General features: G+C 32.1%; 1 protein-coding gene across 9 annotated transcripts in view; it reads left to right on the top strand.

Annotated features, from left to right (window-relative positions):
- Positions 1-16660, top strand: part of LOC118188251 (tyrosine-protein phosphatase Lar-like) — a 1537039-nt gene that overhangs the window by 1136251 nt on the left and 384128 nt on the right. For all 9 annotated transcript variants that reach the window (XM_085815767.1, XM_085815772.1, XM_085815774.1 and 6 more), the window contains one exon: positions 10184-10305. In XM_085815767.1, coding sequence (XP_085671893.1) covers positions 10236-10305 — 70 coding nt within the window. In that variant the 5' untranslated portion in view covers positions 10184-10235. The remainder of the gene's footprint in view (positions 1-10183; positions 10306-16660) is intronic.

Raw genomic sequence — 16660 nt, 5'->3', positions numbered from 1 at the left:
TCCTACGATATTTTGTACCACGACGTTTTTGCCTTGCGTTGTTTTCTCGGCGACGTTTTCGTCCGCGATGTTTTTGCCGCGATGTTATCGGCTGACACCATTAAAACCCCTGTGGTCTTCAATTCGACTCGGATTCGAACCTGGCAAACAGGTTGGCTGCGTATTTGTTTTTCGGGATTTTCCGCATGTGTACCTTGAATACGAACCAATTTAAAATAGGTGACTCTCCATGAAAGTATCTTTCCCTTAAGCAGCCCTCATTTACTCGGCCATATCCAAATAACATAATATAACATAAAGGTCATAAATTAATTGTCAATCAAATAAGCTCTGATTTATACCCACCCAATAAAATCCTGCCTGTGGTAAAAACCCCACTGTATGTTGTAATGGAATTTAGTAAAAATGATATCTTCAGGAAGGTATTTTTATTAGTTATTGAGGAAGTTTAATTATGCCGCACTACTATCTTATTCTTCGTTAAATAAAGCTAGAAAATTAAGCATGAAGATATGCAGAAAATATTCAGTATTCATGACACCTCTTGGTATCAGTTCATAAGGTGTTATGCCCATACTACCTCTTGCCTAACGTTCAGTTTTTCTCTGCTGAGTCGCTTGGCTCATCAAAAGCAAGCCGAAGCCTTCACTATCCAGAAAAATTTAAAGAGTACTTAATCAACAATCGCAGTAAAACTGATGAATTTATATTTACTCTGCTATATATATATAATTAATTAAACAACTGCTTAATAAAGCAACTAAAATTAAGGACTTTTAATTATAATATTTATTCCTTAAGCAACTGATATTAGAAATTTAATTTTTTCAATTAGAAAAATATATCATTTTTACACCAAAAATTGTTTTATCCTCGAAAATGAAAAAAAAAAAAAAAAAAAAAAAAAAAAAAAAACTTGTAGAGACATTAGGTATATTTTTGGAAGCAGGCAAGATGAAAAATTAGCAACCCCTTCGCCGAGAATCGAACCGTGGATCTCTGGAATACCGGCCCATCGTGCAGAACCACTACACCACAAAGGCACGCTAGGAAGGCCGGAGAAAAACCTTATAATTTTTTTTATTTATAAAATAAATAAAAAACAATTAAAACCAAGAATATTTTAACGTTTTAAAAATTCTATAATTAAAAGAAATTCCTTTACAAACTTAATTACTAACTGCAAATTAATTATTCATAATTTAATGTTTAAATAGTCTGATGAGGGGGTGATTATTTCACGCATTAAACAAGAGAAGTTAACTTGAAAACGCGTTTCCTTCTTCTTAACTATTTGAGAATGCATATCTAAAATTTAAAATAAAAATTTTTACATAAAAAAAATTTTTTTTACACCCCTTTCTCAAAGAACCAAGAATATACCTCAACACGAATTCAGATCTCTAAAAGAACTAAAAACAATTAGAACATTACCGCATTAAAAAAAAAGTAAACCAAAAGCTCTACATAAAATTCAATATTACGTCAAATTTTACAATGAATTGTGCAAGCGCACCTCATTTTCTTCAAAGTAACAATGTTGGCCATATGCTGTGTTTTTTTTCAAATAAAATTTAATATAATTAAAGAAACACGCTGCTTAATTAATCATATTTTACGGCTAATATTCGTTGTGTAATTAGTAGAAGAACAAATGTTCGATACGAAACCCAGTGTATTAGTAGTGGAAAAATCCTTAAAAAGAACTAAAAGTCGAAAGTATATTATATGTGAGAAAGTACGTAAAGAAAAATTAAAAGAAACTAAAGCTGAGGAAATGTAAAAACATCTAAATACTTATGAAACCAGAAGAAACTTATGAATGTAAAAACTTCTAAGAGTAGAAACAATGTCGATTTCAAAATTAAAAATGGCGCTACAAAATAAAAGAAACTTTTAACTTTCTTACTGAGAACGAGGGAATATATATATATTCATATATATATATGCATGTAAACTTAACTTTAAATTTTTCGTTGCGTTCATTATAAATACCTTATTTCCTTACTTATTTTCCCTTAAGTTTTTTGTTTTAACGCCAGGTTCTGAAATTTTTGAAAATATTCGCATCAGGGCTTGTATCCAGAGAACTAGGTACCCTAAATTTTTAAGTGGATTAGTGCATATGGTGATTAGTTTCGTGACTATCGCAAATCATCGAAGACTACCTGTGAAGATCATGCCGAACATTTCCCTTCTAATTATGATTTTGTTGAGACAGCATCAAATTCGGTTTCTTTAATATTTTATGGGCTGTTTGTGTTCTGAGATATAGCAGAGACAGCAATAAGAAGGGCATGATTCAACTTGCAGGGAAGTAGAAATGAAGAGATTTTAATACATAATTGAAATAATAATATCACTATGTATTCTTATCGGAATATCTGTTTCTTCAAAAGAAATAATATTGTGATTAATTACCTGCAATTTATCCTTGATTGCTTCATATTTATTTTATGATTATGATGTTTATAATATTTATGCCCGTCCTTTGGAAATTAAATTATTCACATGATTTTCGTTTTTCGATTTTTGGACGGCAAAATTAGTAACAAAAAATGGAAGACTCCGAATCAATGAGTGGTACTGTACAAGCATTTAAGATAACCACGCGAACTAAAATTCCATTTGCATAGAATTCTACGAAAAAGAAACCTTTTACATGTATCAAGGAAGGACATTTAAATATTTAATATGAATAGTATTTTACCGCAAAGTTTTGAATACCATTGTGCACAAAATAACTTCACATTAGTAAACTACTGCCTTAGCTTGTTTAGTTACAGGAAGTATAGTCTAGTCAGAATTAGGACATGTAAATTATGGTCACGTATTTAGTAACTAGATTTTATTATTCTTAATGTAAATATTCGAAATACTTTTTATATATTTTTTTCATTAGCTGCTTTTATTTTCAAAGTATTTTTCAGCTTTAATTGTGTGTTTTTACATTTAATATATATTTATAAAATTATAAAATGTTTCTCTTCCTCCAAAGGAAGCTAAAGTTTTTTCAAATTGTAATTCTTGGCTGAGATTATCTGTATAATAAATCAAACCTCAAAAAACCTCCTACAGCCAGCTCGTTCTACCGCTGGCTAGAAAACCTGAGGGGATCTACTAGTGCTCTGGGTTTGTTATCTCTTGATTATTAGTTTTGGTCTAGAAATAGACTTTAAACGTGGTTCTCAATTTATAAAATTAGATTTTTAGAGTCCATAGGTAAAAATTAAATTTGGTTCGTTAAACTTCTCACGAAGAGAGAGTTGTTTAAAGCAAGCTTTTGAATGGGCGTATATAATCGTAAATTCGCGAAATGTTTTTCACATATAAATGAATATTATGGGATTTTTATACTCATACATTTAAAAAAAAAGGTGTCAGAATTGCTTTAAAATAAGAAGAGGTATATTTATGAATTTTAATGGTGTACAATAACATTGAAGGTTTTTAAACCATAATACTCGAAATAAAATATTTTTAAAGTATTTCAGAGAAACAGAATTGAACTTAAATCTTTTTATATGAAGAGATACTGAACGTATTGCTCTGAACCTAACGCATTACTCTGTACGTGATCTCATTTCTTACATCTTCTATTTAGTAAGATTTAAAGTTTTTGTTTGAAATGGCAATATACTTGCAACTTAATGCATTCGTTAAAAGTAACCAAACCCAATGGTCATTAATCCGTCTCATAATTAAAAACGTTGCTCAAGGTGTACTACAGAGTGTGACAGCTGCGAGAATGGAAAAGTCGCAGCTGTCGTAAAACCCTGGGGGAAGGGGCGCGAATCGAGGGACTCCCACATTTCTTTCCCTACCACCAAATTTCTCCCGAAAATGACTTTCGGTTCACAGGTATTTTGGGTGCCCCTATGCCGTACAAACACTATGCACTTACAGATACAGGCAGAAGCTAGGCCAACATATCTTTAGTACCATAGGTTGATTGAGATAAACTTAGCTAATTGTTGAGCTTCCGTCCCAGTTTTGAGGGAGAACACCCTAAGGATGAGCCGGTCGAGGATATCCCACCTCTCTTCCCTTACCATAAGCCTCTCGAGAGAACTTTTCTTCTCGTCGTACATTTTGAGTGCCCCCTTGCCGCACAGACACTACGCGCGTACAGACATCCATGCCTTCTATGGGAGTTGAACCTGGACTTACGATGATAAAAAAAGTATTGTCTATGAAAAAATATGTCATTGCGATACAGTTCGTAAATTGGGTATTATTTAATGATTTTAAATGCATTTTCTAAATTTTGTGTACGGAAATACTATTTAAAAAAAGCCGTATCTTAGTTTTTTTTAAAGACTTCTCGATATTACAATAATTATAGTCATTAATTAATGCTATATATTGTAATATTAATAATAAAGTGACAATATAAAAAATGATGAGCCTTGTAACTGAAATGGGCTTATATAGCAGATAAATCTTTACAACACTTAAACTTCAGTAACAATTTCATATATGAGTTGTACTAGAGTACCATTACAAACAGTTTCAATGAGCTTTATTTTTGCTCAAATGATATATTTTATTCTTTAGTTTACTTTTGAAAATAATTTTCTGCTATGAGATAAACGAATCTGAATGGACTTAGGAGTGTCTGAATGTCTGTTCGTTTCATTTTGCTTTAGCAAATCTGAAAATGAATAGAAAGCACTGAAAATAATATGCATGATCGAAATCTTTGTAAACTAGTTTTCTGTACTGTCAGAGGGGAGATTTAGTACCAAAATTTTCACTAATGTATTGGAATAACGTCTTCCTTCCGTGAATCCTCACTACAGGTAAAAAATCGATGCATTTATTGCTTTGAAATATATTTTCAACATTTATTAGGAGGTAAAAGATAAGGAATAGCTATAGGTGCAGCTCGGTGGATAAATTTTGATGGATTGGATTATTTTTAATGAAGACCAAGCACACGAGGGTTAAATGCCTAAGGAAAGGATTCCTTCGTTAGGGACCTTTTAAGGGTAAAGTCGTTAGTATTTTAAGGGTAAAGTCGTTGTAAAATACGTTACACATCGCTAAATTAAGACCTTTTTCGTTTCCCTATTTTTGATAAATGTAAAATTGATTTTTATAAACGTAAATTGTATTAATTTAATATTGTGCCAACCAAAATTTCATTCTACGTTTTTATAAAAAGAATTTCTTACCTCCGAGTCGGACCTATGTCGAATGTCGAAAGTCGAATGTATTAAAAAAAGAAAAAGAAAATTTTTGAAAATTTCATTACTTTAAATTAAATTGCTGAATTATGATTTGAAATAAATATAATTTAAAATCGCTGAATTATGATTTCGAATACCTAATTCCCTCATAACTATGTAAATTCACGTTACTATCAGTCATATCTTACTATAGTCATATCTTACGTATGAATGTGAAAGCATATTGCGTACTAATTCATAAATATTCTGTTTGTAAATATATACTCACTTCATCTTATTGAACCTCGGTTAATGCCCACCAGCGTCCAAGCCATCTAGTCGCTGAACACTGGCAATTCGGTCCGGGTTTTGAATCTTGGCAAACGCGCTGTCTACATGTCGCTTTCGTTTTTTTGAACATGCGTAAAATAGTTTCTAGAGTTAGTTTCCCTTAGAAAGTTCTCCACAAAGGCATTTCTTCCATCGGTAGATAGCTCTCGAGTATTTTGCTGTAATCAAACAAACCAAACCAAACCAAGACCGCGGTCCTAAAACTTATTGATGACTTTAAAAACAAATAGCCATTTATTCTTTTTTTAGAAATCTCAATAACCCCAATTACATTTAGCTTGTGTTCATTGGTACCCGAACCGCTGAACAGTGTTCGAAAAGCTGTTAGTTGTCTGCATCAATGTTTTTTTTTAGTCCAAAGGGATTTGAATCCCGAAGGACTATTAGTTTCGTTTTGGCATTTTGCGTCGGACGGATAAATGTCGGTTTTCAAACTGTTGCCATAAAATGTTAGAGTCCTGCATTATATTTGAAGAAATTAAATAATGAAAAATCTGCATAAATGTATGTATATTTCTCGTATTGTGATAAAACAAAGGTACATAGAGTCATCGAATTTTGAATAACGTAATCCTCCAACGAATATGAGCATGTGGAAGACCAAATTTGAAATTTGTTTTATGATCGATTTCCTATTTTTTAAAACTTTGACAAATTTTTGATTAACAAACTCAAGGATTTCAAAGCGAGCAATGGCAACGTTGTGCAGAAAAAACATTTTTATCTCCAGCGCGTGAGTTTCTGTATCGGAAATTCTAAAGATATGCTCGTTTTAAAACTATTTTGCGATATTGCTGTTGCACTGGATCTTATGGTTTAAGTGCGAGGAACATGATATTTAATAAAGAAAGGTAACACACAAAATGTTAAAAAACGCCCCTTTGGACATAATTTAAAATCTGAAACATTTCAGATTTTTTTTTTTTTTTTTTTTTCATGTTTCCCATTCCGCCAATACGATCAAGTTCCCTTTAAAAGACCTCTAGGAAAATATCGCAGACGTAAGTAAAAACTCTTAAGCTCCGTTATACTCGATTAAGCCCCCGTCCCCCCCCCGAAAAAAAGAAATTGCTTAATAGTGCATGCTGTTTCAAAATATGCAATACTGTTTTGGACTTGAATTATGTTATTGTTGTTGCTTATGCCCACTTGTCTGACGTAGTCAGCCCAAGCCCACGAAATTCCTTGTGGCAAGGAGCGTAAGATTACGCCTGCCGTTGGCAACAGCACCTAACAGGTAGCAGTGCGATTTGGCTCAGTTCCACGGGTGGTTTGTTTTAAGCGGAGACGGGACGGGTACCCCTCTCCCCTTCCACCAAACCACACGAGAGGACTTTCGGCTCGCCGTATATTTAGAGGGTCCCCATGCCGCTTCGACACTATGCATTTACAAATATCCATGCCGGAATTCGAACCCCGGGTCCTTCGGCATGGCAGTCAGCGACGTTAACCACTACACCAGTTGGGCAGCCTTGAATAATTATTCAGATGAGTTATTATTAACAATTCTCACCAAGATACACTTTCGAAAATCTTGCATCACGTACGAAGAATACAATTTAATATTCATTCATAACATCTATATTAGGAATTTTCAGTTAAACCTCCGCAGGAATTCGATTTTCTTCAGGAATATTCTCTTAAGGCGCAACTATATTATTATATTATTTTCCATATTTATCTGCCAGGTTACTGAAACTTTCAACCTGCTATTCATACAATAAATTATATGCAGCAAAATTACGCTTAATGGGACCTCGCTTTAATGTATATTAGCTCAGACTCATTAAAGTAGGAGAGAAAGCATGCGTGTGTGTGTGTGATTACGGCAAAGCCTCGAGGGCTATCTGCCTAAGGGGAGGGATGCCTTCGTGGAGGACTTTCCAAGGGAAACTGGCTCGTATACGCGTTACACATGGGGAAAACCGCGAAAACGCCCATGCAGCCAGCCCGTTCGTGGGATTCGAACCTCGGACCGAACTACCAGTGTCTAGCGACTTTACACTGGTGGGCTGTAGGAGAGAAAGCTTAACGACATATTATAAAGATAAATGAATAATTGTTTTGTCGTAATTTTTTATCATAGCTCCGATATATGCGAATTTTCAGCTGTGCATAATACAGTGGTATAAATTGCTGACGATACGGGTAATAGACGTGCTAATCTAACAAAAAGCAAATATAGTGGCATTAATTAGCAAATATTCACATACTTTACCAAGTATTTACCAAGTATTTTGTTATTCTGCGATTTTTTTAATTAATTTTTTTTTGGCCGGGGATGAGCAATGATTTTTAAACTTATAATAATAGTAATAACAAGGAGCAGAATATATTAATTTGGTTTGGTTTACTTTATTATGGCAAAGAAATGAAGGGCTATCTGCTTGAGAAGAGGGATGCCTTCGTGGAGGACTTTCTAAGGGAAACTGACTCGTATACACGTTACGCATGGGGAAAGCACGAAAATGCCCATGCAGCGAGCACCTTCGCTGGGATTCAAATCCCGGCTACTACCAGTGTTCTGCAACTACCAGTGTTATGAACTACCAGTGTTCTGCAACTACCAGTGTTATGAACTACCAGTGTTCTGCAACTACCAGTGTTATGAACTACCAGTGTTCTGCAACTTTATCACTCCGCCGCCGGTGGGCGAGTAGAATAGGAATAATTTATAGAATTTCTGTCAGAAATGCATTATGAAACAGCCAAAGAAGAACAATATTTGCATTAATATTTATGAACTTTAACGTGTACGTGCAAAGTTAGACAAATATTTTAGAAACGAACATATAAAATAGCATATTCATTATGATAAAAGGTATACAAAAATTGTGTTAGTGTATAGTTGATGATAAATATTTTTAGTACAATTACATAAAATATTTTACGGGGGAAAAAGCAAAATTGTAAAAATGATAGACAAAAAGAGGACAAGAATAATTAAAAATTCGAAAATTTTATGAAAATGTCAGCTACAAATAGCTAAAAACAATTTTCCTTTCATTTCACACACGACTGTAAGTAAATGTGTGCGTGTAAATTATAGAATTGTATATATGCGAAATTTCCCCTAACAATATTCTTCGATATTTAATATAAGTATTAATTAATTTTCTCTAACTTGTCCATGCATTAAGTGCTTTCTAGGAATTAATAGAATATATTCAGAGGAAAGTAATATTCGTCTATCAGAAGTTGAGTAAAAGATTTGTGGCTGCGCTATCAAATCTGGGATTCAACTAAGCCAACATTCAAAGGCTTATATTATGAGAAATGAGAAAACGAATGAATACAGCGCAACAGAGGATGGGGGGGGGATAATGTGCAATATATACAGAGAAGTAGAGTTTTCATTGTTCAACTAAAATGTTATTTATGTGAATCTGCCAGACGGTGAATTGTGCTAGATTTGGTAGGATGCATTCTTAATTTATAAAAAATCCAGTAGTCGCCGAGGGGTTAAAACCTCTGAATACTGGGAGTTCGACCTGGGTAGGATCTCAAGCGAACGGGCTGACTGCCTAGTTCGTTATCGTGGTTTTTCGTATGTATAACGTCAGTACGAGCCAGTGTCCCGTAGAAAATCCTCCACAAAAGCATAATTTCACTTAGGGTAGTTGCTATTGTGCCATGTTCAACTAACCTAACAACAGAGACCTTTTTTTTGGCGGGGAGAGGGAAGAATTTATTAAACTATCAATTAAGTTCGGAACATAAGACGCGGCGAAACTTCGAATCGATCTTTTAAAACAAAACAAAAAAATGTGTTTTATAGTTTTAAAAAACTGTAAATGTTAAATGTGTAAACAGTTCGATAACTGTATTTATTTGTTTCTTAGCGAGGTCTTAAAAAATAAATCTCATAATGATAATTTATTGAAAATTGAGTATTTGGGAATTTTTAAATCGGTTGTAACAATGTTTTGTAAAGTGTAACTCGCCAAACACCTGAGTCCCGCTGACCAACTCGCAGAAACTACGCTCTCCACGTCGTGGCACGGCATTCTCCGAAACAAGGGGGTGGGCTGTTCTGCGCCAGAGCAGGCGCAGTCGCGAGTACCGTCCTCCCGTCGACCCCCGCTACGCTCCGCCGAAGACGGCCGCAGTACTGCCGCCGAGTACGACAACCGTGGGTGGCTCACGTACGGCGTGGGTAGCGTGTGCCCTTTACCCTCCCCCCATTTTCTCCGGATTACAAACGCCAAGGGGTGCTCTCTAAATACCTCAACAAAACTTTCGCTTTTCCTGTTTTGTGCGGATATATATTTTCGAACTGGGTGTTACGCTCATTTGCGCTTCTCTGTGCTACCAACCACGTGGGTGCTATACATTCTGTGTATATACATATATACATATATATATAATCACTTTAAATGTGAGTAGGAGTGAATAGATCAAATGTGAGAAAAGTTATATTAGCATAAAATTCAGAATTTGTAGTGTCAGAAGGACACACTGTTAGGAGCTACAATAACAGCAGTTTATGCATCGAATCCTCAAGCTGTGATAAAGCGCTCAATCGTTGCCCGTTTACTGTGATTTGCCACTGAATAAAAGAGAATTGCTGATTATTAAAAATTACTCTTTTTTTGGGATAAGTGTCGACGTCTGCTACTACAAAAGCTGTATCCTTTGTATTCTGAATTTTTTACTTTCAGGTTCTCTATCTGTGTGTTCTCCTTGCTGTCAGTTCTACTTTTAGCCTTCAGAATGTATTTTCGAGATCTAATTGTTATCTTCTTAATCGTCTCTGGATGTTTTGATGTTTGTCTTTCCGATGGTGAGTACTTATGTTGCAAATTTTTATCTTTGTTCTGTTGTATAAATGCTTTGATTTTTAACTGTTTAGTGTTATAAAAAACTATATACAGGCTTGGCTTTAGCAAGGTGTGCATTACCCTACCGCTGTAATAAGTGCATTCATTACTGAGGGAAAATACTTTTTAAAAGAAATCTACATTAAGGTATTTTAAAACTAGTTAATTTTCCAATTTAATTATTTTATACCTTTAAGTAATTAACGAAAGTATTATATAGTGTATTTGCAATTAAATTTAACGACAGCTACCGTTTGATTTGTGAAATAAATTTTGGATTCTTCAGACATGTCAATTAAAAGTGTGTTAATAACAATTAAGACAATTAAAAGTGTGTTAATAACGCGGAATTAAAATTTTGAATTCTAATATTTCACTTTTATTACATAAAAATTAAAAATTTTAAATTATTTCTTGGAAATCCTAAATTTTATTGTTCTTTTATAGTGTTTATCAAAGCTTACAGTGTATAAACACTTTTAATATTTAGGTTTAAGAATTTTAATAATTGAAATCTAGCTTTGAAGTTTTTAAATTAAAATTTAATAAGGTGTCTGTTTAAAAATATGAAATTTAGCGTTTGGATCTGAAACTAAATTTAGAAAGCTTAATAAAAAAATTGATGCATAATGGCATTACTAACAATCAGTAAAAGACTCATATTTTACAAAAATAAAAAAGGAAATTGCTGTTACTTCATAAAAAAGCTTTCCTTGCTAAAGTTTAACTACTAAAGTACATAAAGTATGAAATTATTCTTTGATACTTAAAAAAAAAGGACACAGTTTTACGTTTTAATATTTTGCAGGGAATTATGCTATTGGATGTTCAACAATGGATTGGAAACTATATAATTCCAAGATTTTACATTGTTTATATACCTTAATTTGAGTCTTTAGTGCTTTGGGGAAATTGATGAAACGTTTGTATTATTATTGCTAGAATCCTTACTATGCTTTTAAAAAATTCTGTTTAAAAAGATATTGAAAATATTTCAAAATTGCATTAAGCGGGGAATGAAAACAACAACAACAACAACAAAAAAAAAAAAAAAAATATTTCATCGTAATTTTACTTAAAAAAGCAGAAGCAGATCTGTGTTATATTATTTTAGCTAATAGTTACAATATAATAATAATTGTTTAATTAATTATTTTAGATGTTCCGCTTTGCCACTGACATGGTGTTTCAAAGTTCTTTCGAATATTTGTTTTGCCATACAGAACTTCTAGAGCAGTTGATTGAAACCTCAGGGTTTCGGTTTAAAGATCCCTGATTTTGATCATAATTACGAGTATAATTTAATTAAATAAAAATAAATTTTACATAATCTGTAAAATTTATTTTACAGATTAATTACTCTAGAGCAGTTGATTGAAACCTCAGGGTTTCGGTTTAAAGACCCCTGATCTTGATCATAATTACTGAGTATCATTTAATTAAATAAAAATAAATTTTATATAATCTGTAATATAAATTTTTAATTAAAATGATAATTAAATGTATAGTTTTCCTGCTATTATATTTATTTTTTTCCCTTTAAAAGCTACGTTGACATTTATTTTACTTTCTTTCAAATAACATGGAAAATGTTGCACAAAATTACGTCGAAAAAAATTTTGAAAAATTAAAAAAAAATCAAACTAAATTATTTTTTATTACAATGAAAATTTAAATTATTTTTTCAAGCCCTTGAACGTCAGAAATAATTTCACCGAGGCATTAGGTTATTACTTATGCCGCATTTTATGGTAATAGTAATAAATTATTTCAAGCCATGAATTTAAGTTTATATCTAATTCCAAGCCTCAGTAATGAAATTCACTACACCAAAAATTGGGAAGTTCTTCGAAAAAGGGATGTCGTTTATCAATTAAGTACCAACGGAGTTTTCTATGAGACCATGTGCGAATTATAGATAATCGGGAGTTCAACACAAAGTTACTTGTAGATTGAAATTTTATAAATTACATTTAAAGGCATAGAGATTTAAAATGCTATTTTAAATCTCAGAAACCTTATTTAAATTAAGATTTTTAAAATGTTGCTAGATATTAGATAGATTTACTCAGGTTTAAACCAAGAACCCGTAATATGAGCAATTGTCAAGCACTGGTGATTTACAAGATTTTAATTCTTAATGGAAGGATTTAAAAAAAAAATATTATTTGTGCAGACTAAGGTAGATGCCACAAGACATTTTCAAAAATGTCACTCAAATTTTATTAAATTTAATTTTTAGAGGATAATAAAGAAATCGTGAAACATTTAGTATGATCGACATACGAGTCGGTGATTCTGTGAGTGTTGCACGTTTCCTCTAGTAATTCAAAAGTCGATGATATACAGAAAATTCATTTCCCATTCATACATGTGTGCTTTTCGATAAAAAAGCGGCTTCGAATGCATAATGCATTGATATTTTACTTCACACGCTATATTTACTGCCTGCCTTCTTGTGAACAGATTCCTAACTTGATGATCAACAGGTTATAAACTACTAGCTCTATTCATTTTTACTACCTACCTGCCTGTATGGCATTTAATAGTGATCAGCTGTTGCCTCCTTGCCATTATGATCGCTAAAAAATTATCAAAATGTTGAATGGATCATTGTTAGTATTCAAGCAAATTCTACACTTTATGTTAATGAGTGTCGCAGTTTTATATGTCTCAGCGGTTCCTGCGAAAAATTTTGAAACATTTGAGAATATTTTCAAAAAGGCAAGTGTCAAGACTACGTGACTTCTAACTTCTAACTTAAACTATAATAAAATTTGTTATAAATTATTAATTAGTCCTTAAGTAAAGTAAAAAAATAATAAAACATAAATTACATATAACATGCTATATTAAAAAATCAAAAAACCTATTTTCTCATATTATTAGCCTTCATTATTCGGTGAAGTCATAAATACATATTCTAAGTATAAATAATATAGTTTAAATTATTTTCCTAAGACTTTTTAAGGTACAAATAACTCTTTAATAATGTAGTAGTATAACGGACTCTGTATTCTGTGGTGTGAATAAAAATAGTAGTCTAATTTAAATAATTTAAAAATAAAGTTTGTTTATGCGCATATTATTCAATTAAGTCTTTACCTGTAGCTTTTCTTTCTGTCATGAATGAGGAATTCAACAGTACTACCAATTTAAAACTTCAGTATAATAGTTATATTGAATTATAGCTATCAATTAATATAATGTAAACTTTAATGCGAAGTATTATTAAATTATTAAGATGTATATCAAATTTCTTTAAATATATATAATAATATTCCTTAATGGGTTGTGCGTTATGCAAGAACAGTTAAAATTCACTATTAAATGCCCTGGCGTCGTTAATGTGTTTTAGTGATGTTCTTCCTTTTATCAAAACTAGAGTGTTTAGTTTATTGCCCTTTGGTAAATAGGTAAAATTAAAGAAATCTATAGTTTCAAGCAAAGCTGTAATTATGTATTATTTTAATTAGCTGTAATGTATTATTTTTTTCCATGCAATGGAGAGTTACTTTTACTAACAGATAGTTTCTTTTAGACTACCAGACTCTTTTTTTTTAATTTTAGAAATCTAGCAATTAAATTTCTAATAGTCTATAAAGAATGATTTTTCACACGAATTCATAAAACTTCAAAGTAAATATAGGAGATCTAGTCTATAAATACCTACGTTTCACCCGAATTCATAAAAAATTAAAGTAAATATAAGAGGTCTTATTTATAATATTGCATTTTAATAAAATCACAAAAAAGGGCTTCCAGCTTAATAAGGTATTTTCTCCCTCCTTTCCGCACGCCTTCATCATGTGATTGGAAGCATACTCGACGCGTATTCGAGAAGTCAGGTTCGAGTCCCGGCTAGAGCACTGCACATTTTCACGTCTCCTGCTTAAAAAACGACTCTACAAGCTAAGTGTGTGAAAATTTCCATGAATTTCTATACATGGTTTACACAAACGAAGTATAACTTGGTAACTTGGTTTATGGTATAACTTAATATACTTACTTGGTTATAATATTGGTTATAGTTACTTACTTGGCTATACTTACTTGGTTATAGTATAACTTAATAACTTGGTTATAGTTTTAGTATAACTTGGTTTGCACAAACGAAGTAACGTGTTTAACCAAGAGTGCAGAGAAATAAATTAAATCTGTCTAGGATACACTCTCTGAAGTTAGCTAATTATTTAATCAAAGATAGGGAACTCCAAAGACTAAGCTAATTTATCATTAGGCCTACAGAGAAGTAATTAACGACATGTTAGGAAGCTCATTTAATAAAACCGAATTTGCATAGTTTTACAAACATAAGAAGATAATTTGAAATTTTAAAATTCTAATAGTTCGCCGTGATTTGTTTTTGATTCCAACGCCATGTAATCTAAGATACGGTTCTTTATAACAAGCACGTGATTACGCTAAGCTTAATACCTGTGCAAAAGTTGTCGCTAAGTAAAAGATTTTAATTCTTTTTAGTTTGCTTCCAAACTTGCGATTCTAAGAAATATTATAGAAATGTCAGAAATATATTTTTCTTGATAGCCGTAACATTACTCAGTAAATTAAATTATGCTGTAATAAAGTCATTTAAATCGTTTTATTTATAAATAGATGTCAATATCATTCAAATTCTAAATAACTGCCTAGAATACCTTTTTCTCTAGATTTGATAAATTTGAGTAAGATGAGGTGAAGAACGAGATACCCTAAAACCTTTGCACAAAAACTGACTGATTGCGTTGCCTTTTTCCACATGATACATTTCCGATGGTTTTTCTATGTATTAATTTCTGTTAGGAAGTGCTCTGTTAGAAAGAGAACGAAAATATTCTTCTATCTAAGCAAATAACCTATAGGTTCTTTGCCATTATTGATTAAACCTTGAAACCTAAATTTGGCGCAGTATGTAATTCAAAATTTTCAAATATGTTTTATGAATTCCTTTTGCTTTCAGAATCTCTGAAATGTCTGTGTACTTTCCAAGTTAAAATTCAAGTTCAATCTAACCACCCCATATTAAATATCTACTATTAAAAAAAGTAGGCATTTTAACCAAAAATATTCGTAAATCTAGTAATTCCGATGATAGCCAAATCATGAGCCTGAACATTACCGTATTTCCTCGTGTATGTTTTTCCATGGCTTTTTGGCGCTGGGTTCTGAAAATTTTAAATATATTCGCGAAAATTTTCCCTTCCTTAATATATTTAGTACAAGCTTCTTGAAATTTTGAAATGAATTCGTCCACATAATGATTGTTTTCGTCTTACTAATAAAGACAGTCCGTTGCAAAATACCAGCGAAGGCCACACCGAACTTTTCCCTTTTAACTGTTGAAATCTTAATACAAGAAGCGACCAAGCGCAGCAAAGAAAACACAAACTGACAGTCTAGCAGCTTATTAATCTTCTCTAATTATTTATGGATGATTTGAAGCCAAAGGCGTAGCAGAGACAACAGTAAGAAGGGGCAAGACTCAAGTTACAGGGAACTAGAAATGAAGTATCTTATTATATATTGTTATGTTAATATTACTATGTATTTTTATAGCAATGTAAGTTTACCTGTAGGTTATCCATGGCTACTTTTCATTTATCTTTTTTCACTTACCTTTTCACTTACCTTTTTTCACTTACCTTTTTACTTACCTTTTTTCACTTACCTTTACCTTTTTTTCACTTACCTTTTACTTCTTACCTTTAGAAATTAAATTGTTCGCATAATTTCAGACGATAAAATGCGAAAGAAAAGTAGGCTGATCCGCGATTAAATGTTATTAAACAATATGAAATATTGTGTTCAGTATAAAAGTTTACCCTCTGCAACCGATTATTGAATAGATGGGCTGAATTTGATAATGCTGGAAACTATATATTGCTCAGTTAAGCCTTTACCGCTCTGAGCTTTTCTTTTTAAAGATTTAAGCGCGAGAGTATGTGTGCGGATAAGAATAAAAAATGTGAAATGTGAGTGTATAAATATATGCAGCAAATATAATGGTTTTACTTCTTCAAAATAAAAAGAAACGACTCTGAGTAAAGTCTGTCAGACTTTAGAAGAAAATGTTTCTGATGGGTCGAAATACATTTCTTATACTAGCAGGTCGCTAGAAAATCCTTGGCTTTAACTTGGTGCCAGTCAAATAAGAAAGTGGTTTCACATACTTGAAAATTTCATGTTTCTCATAATAGGGGGAATAAAAAATTGGGCGATTTTGTTTCAGCAACATTCAACACTTACTTATCTTAATGCATGTGTGAAATCTCTCTGCTTATTCAATAAGTAAGCTAAAAATAAATACTTGTAATAACA

Source organism: Stegodyphus dumicola, chromosome 4, assembly GCF_044657685.1.
Source record: "Stegodyphus dumicola isolate Sdum_Otavi_A_Nest chromosome 4, ASM4465768v1".
NCBI lineage: Eukaryota > Metazoa > Arthropoda > Arachnida > Araneae > Eresidae > Stegodyphus > Stegodyphus dumicola.
The sequence above is the reverse complement of the archived record's forward strand: the minus strand, read 5'-3'. Positions and strand labels throughout refer to the sequence as shown.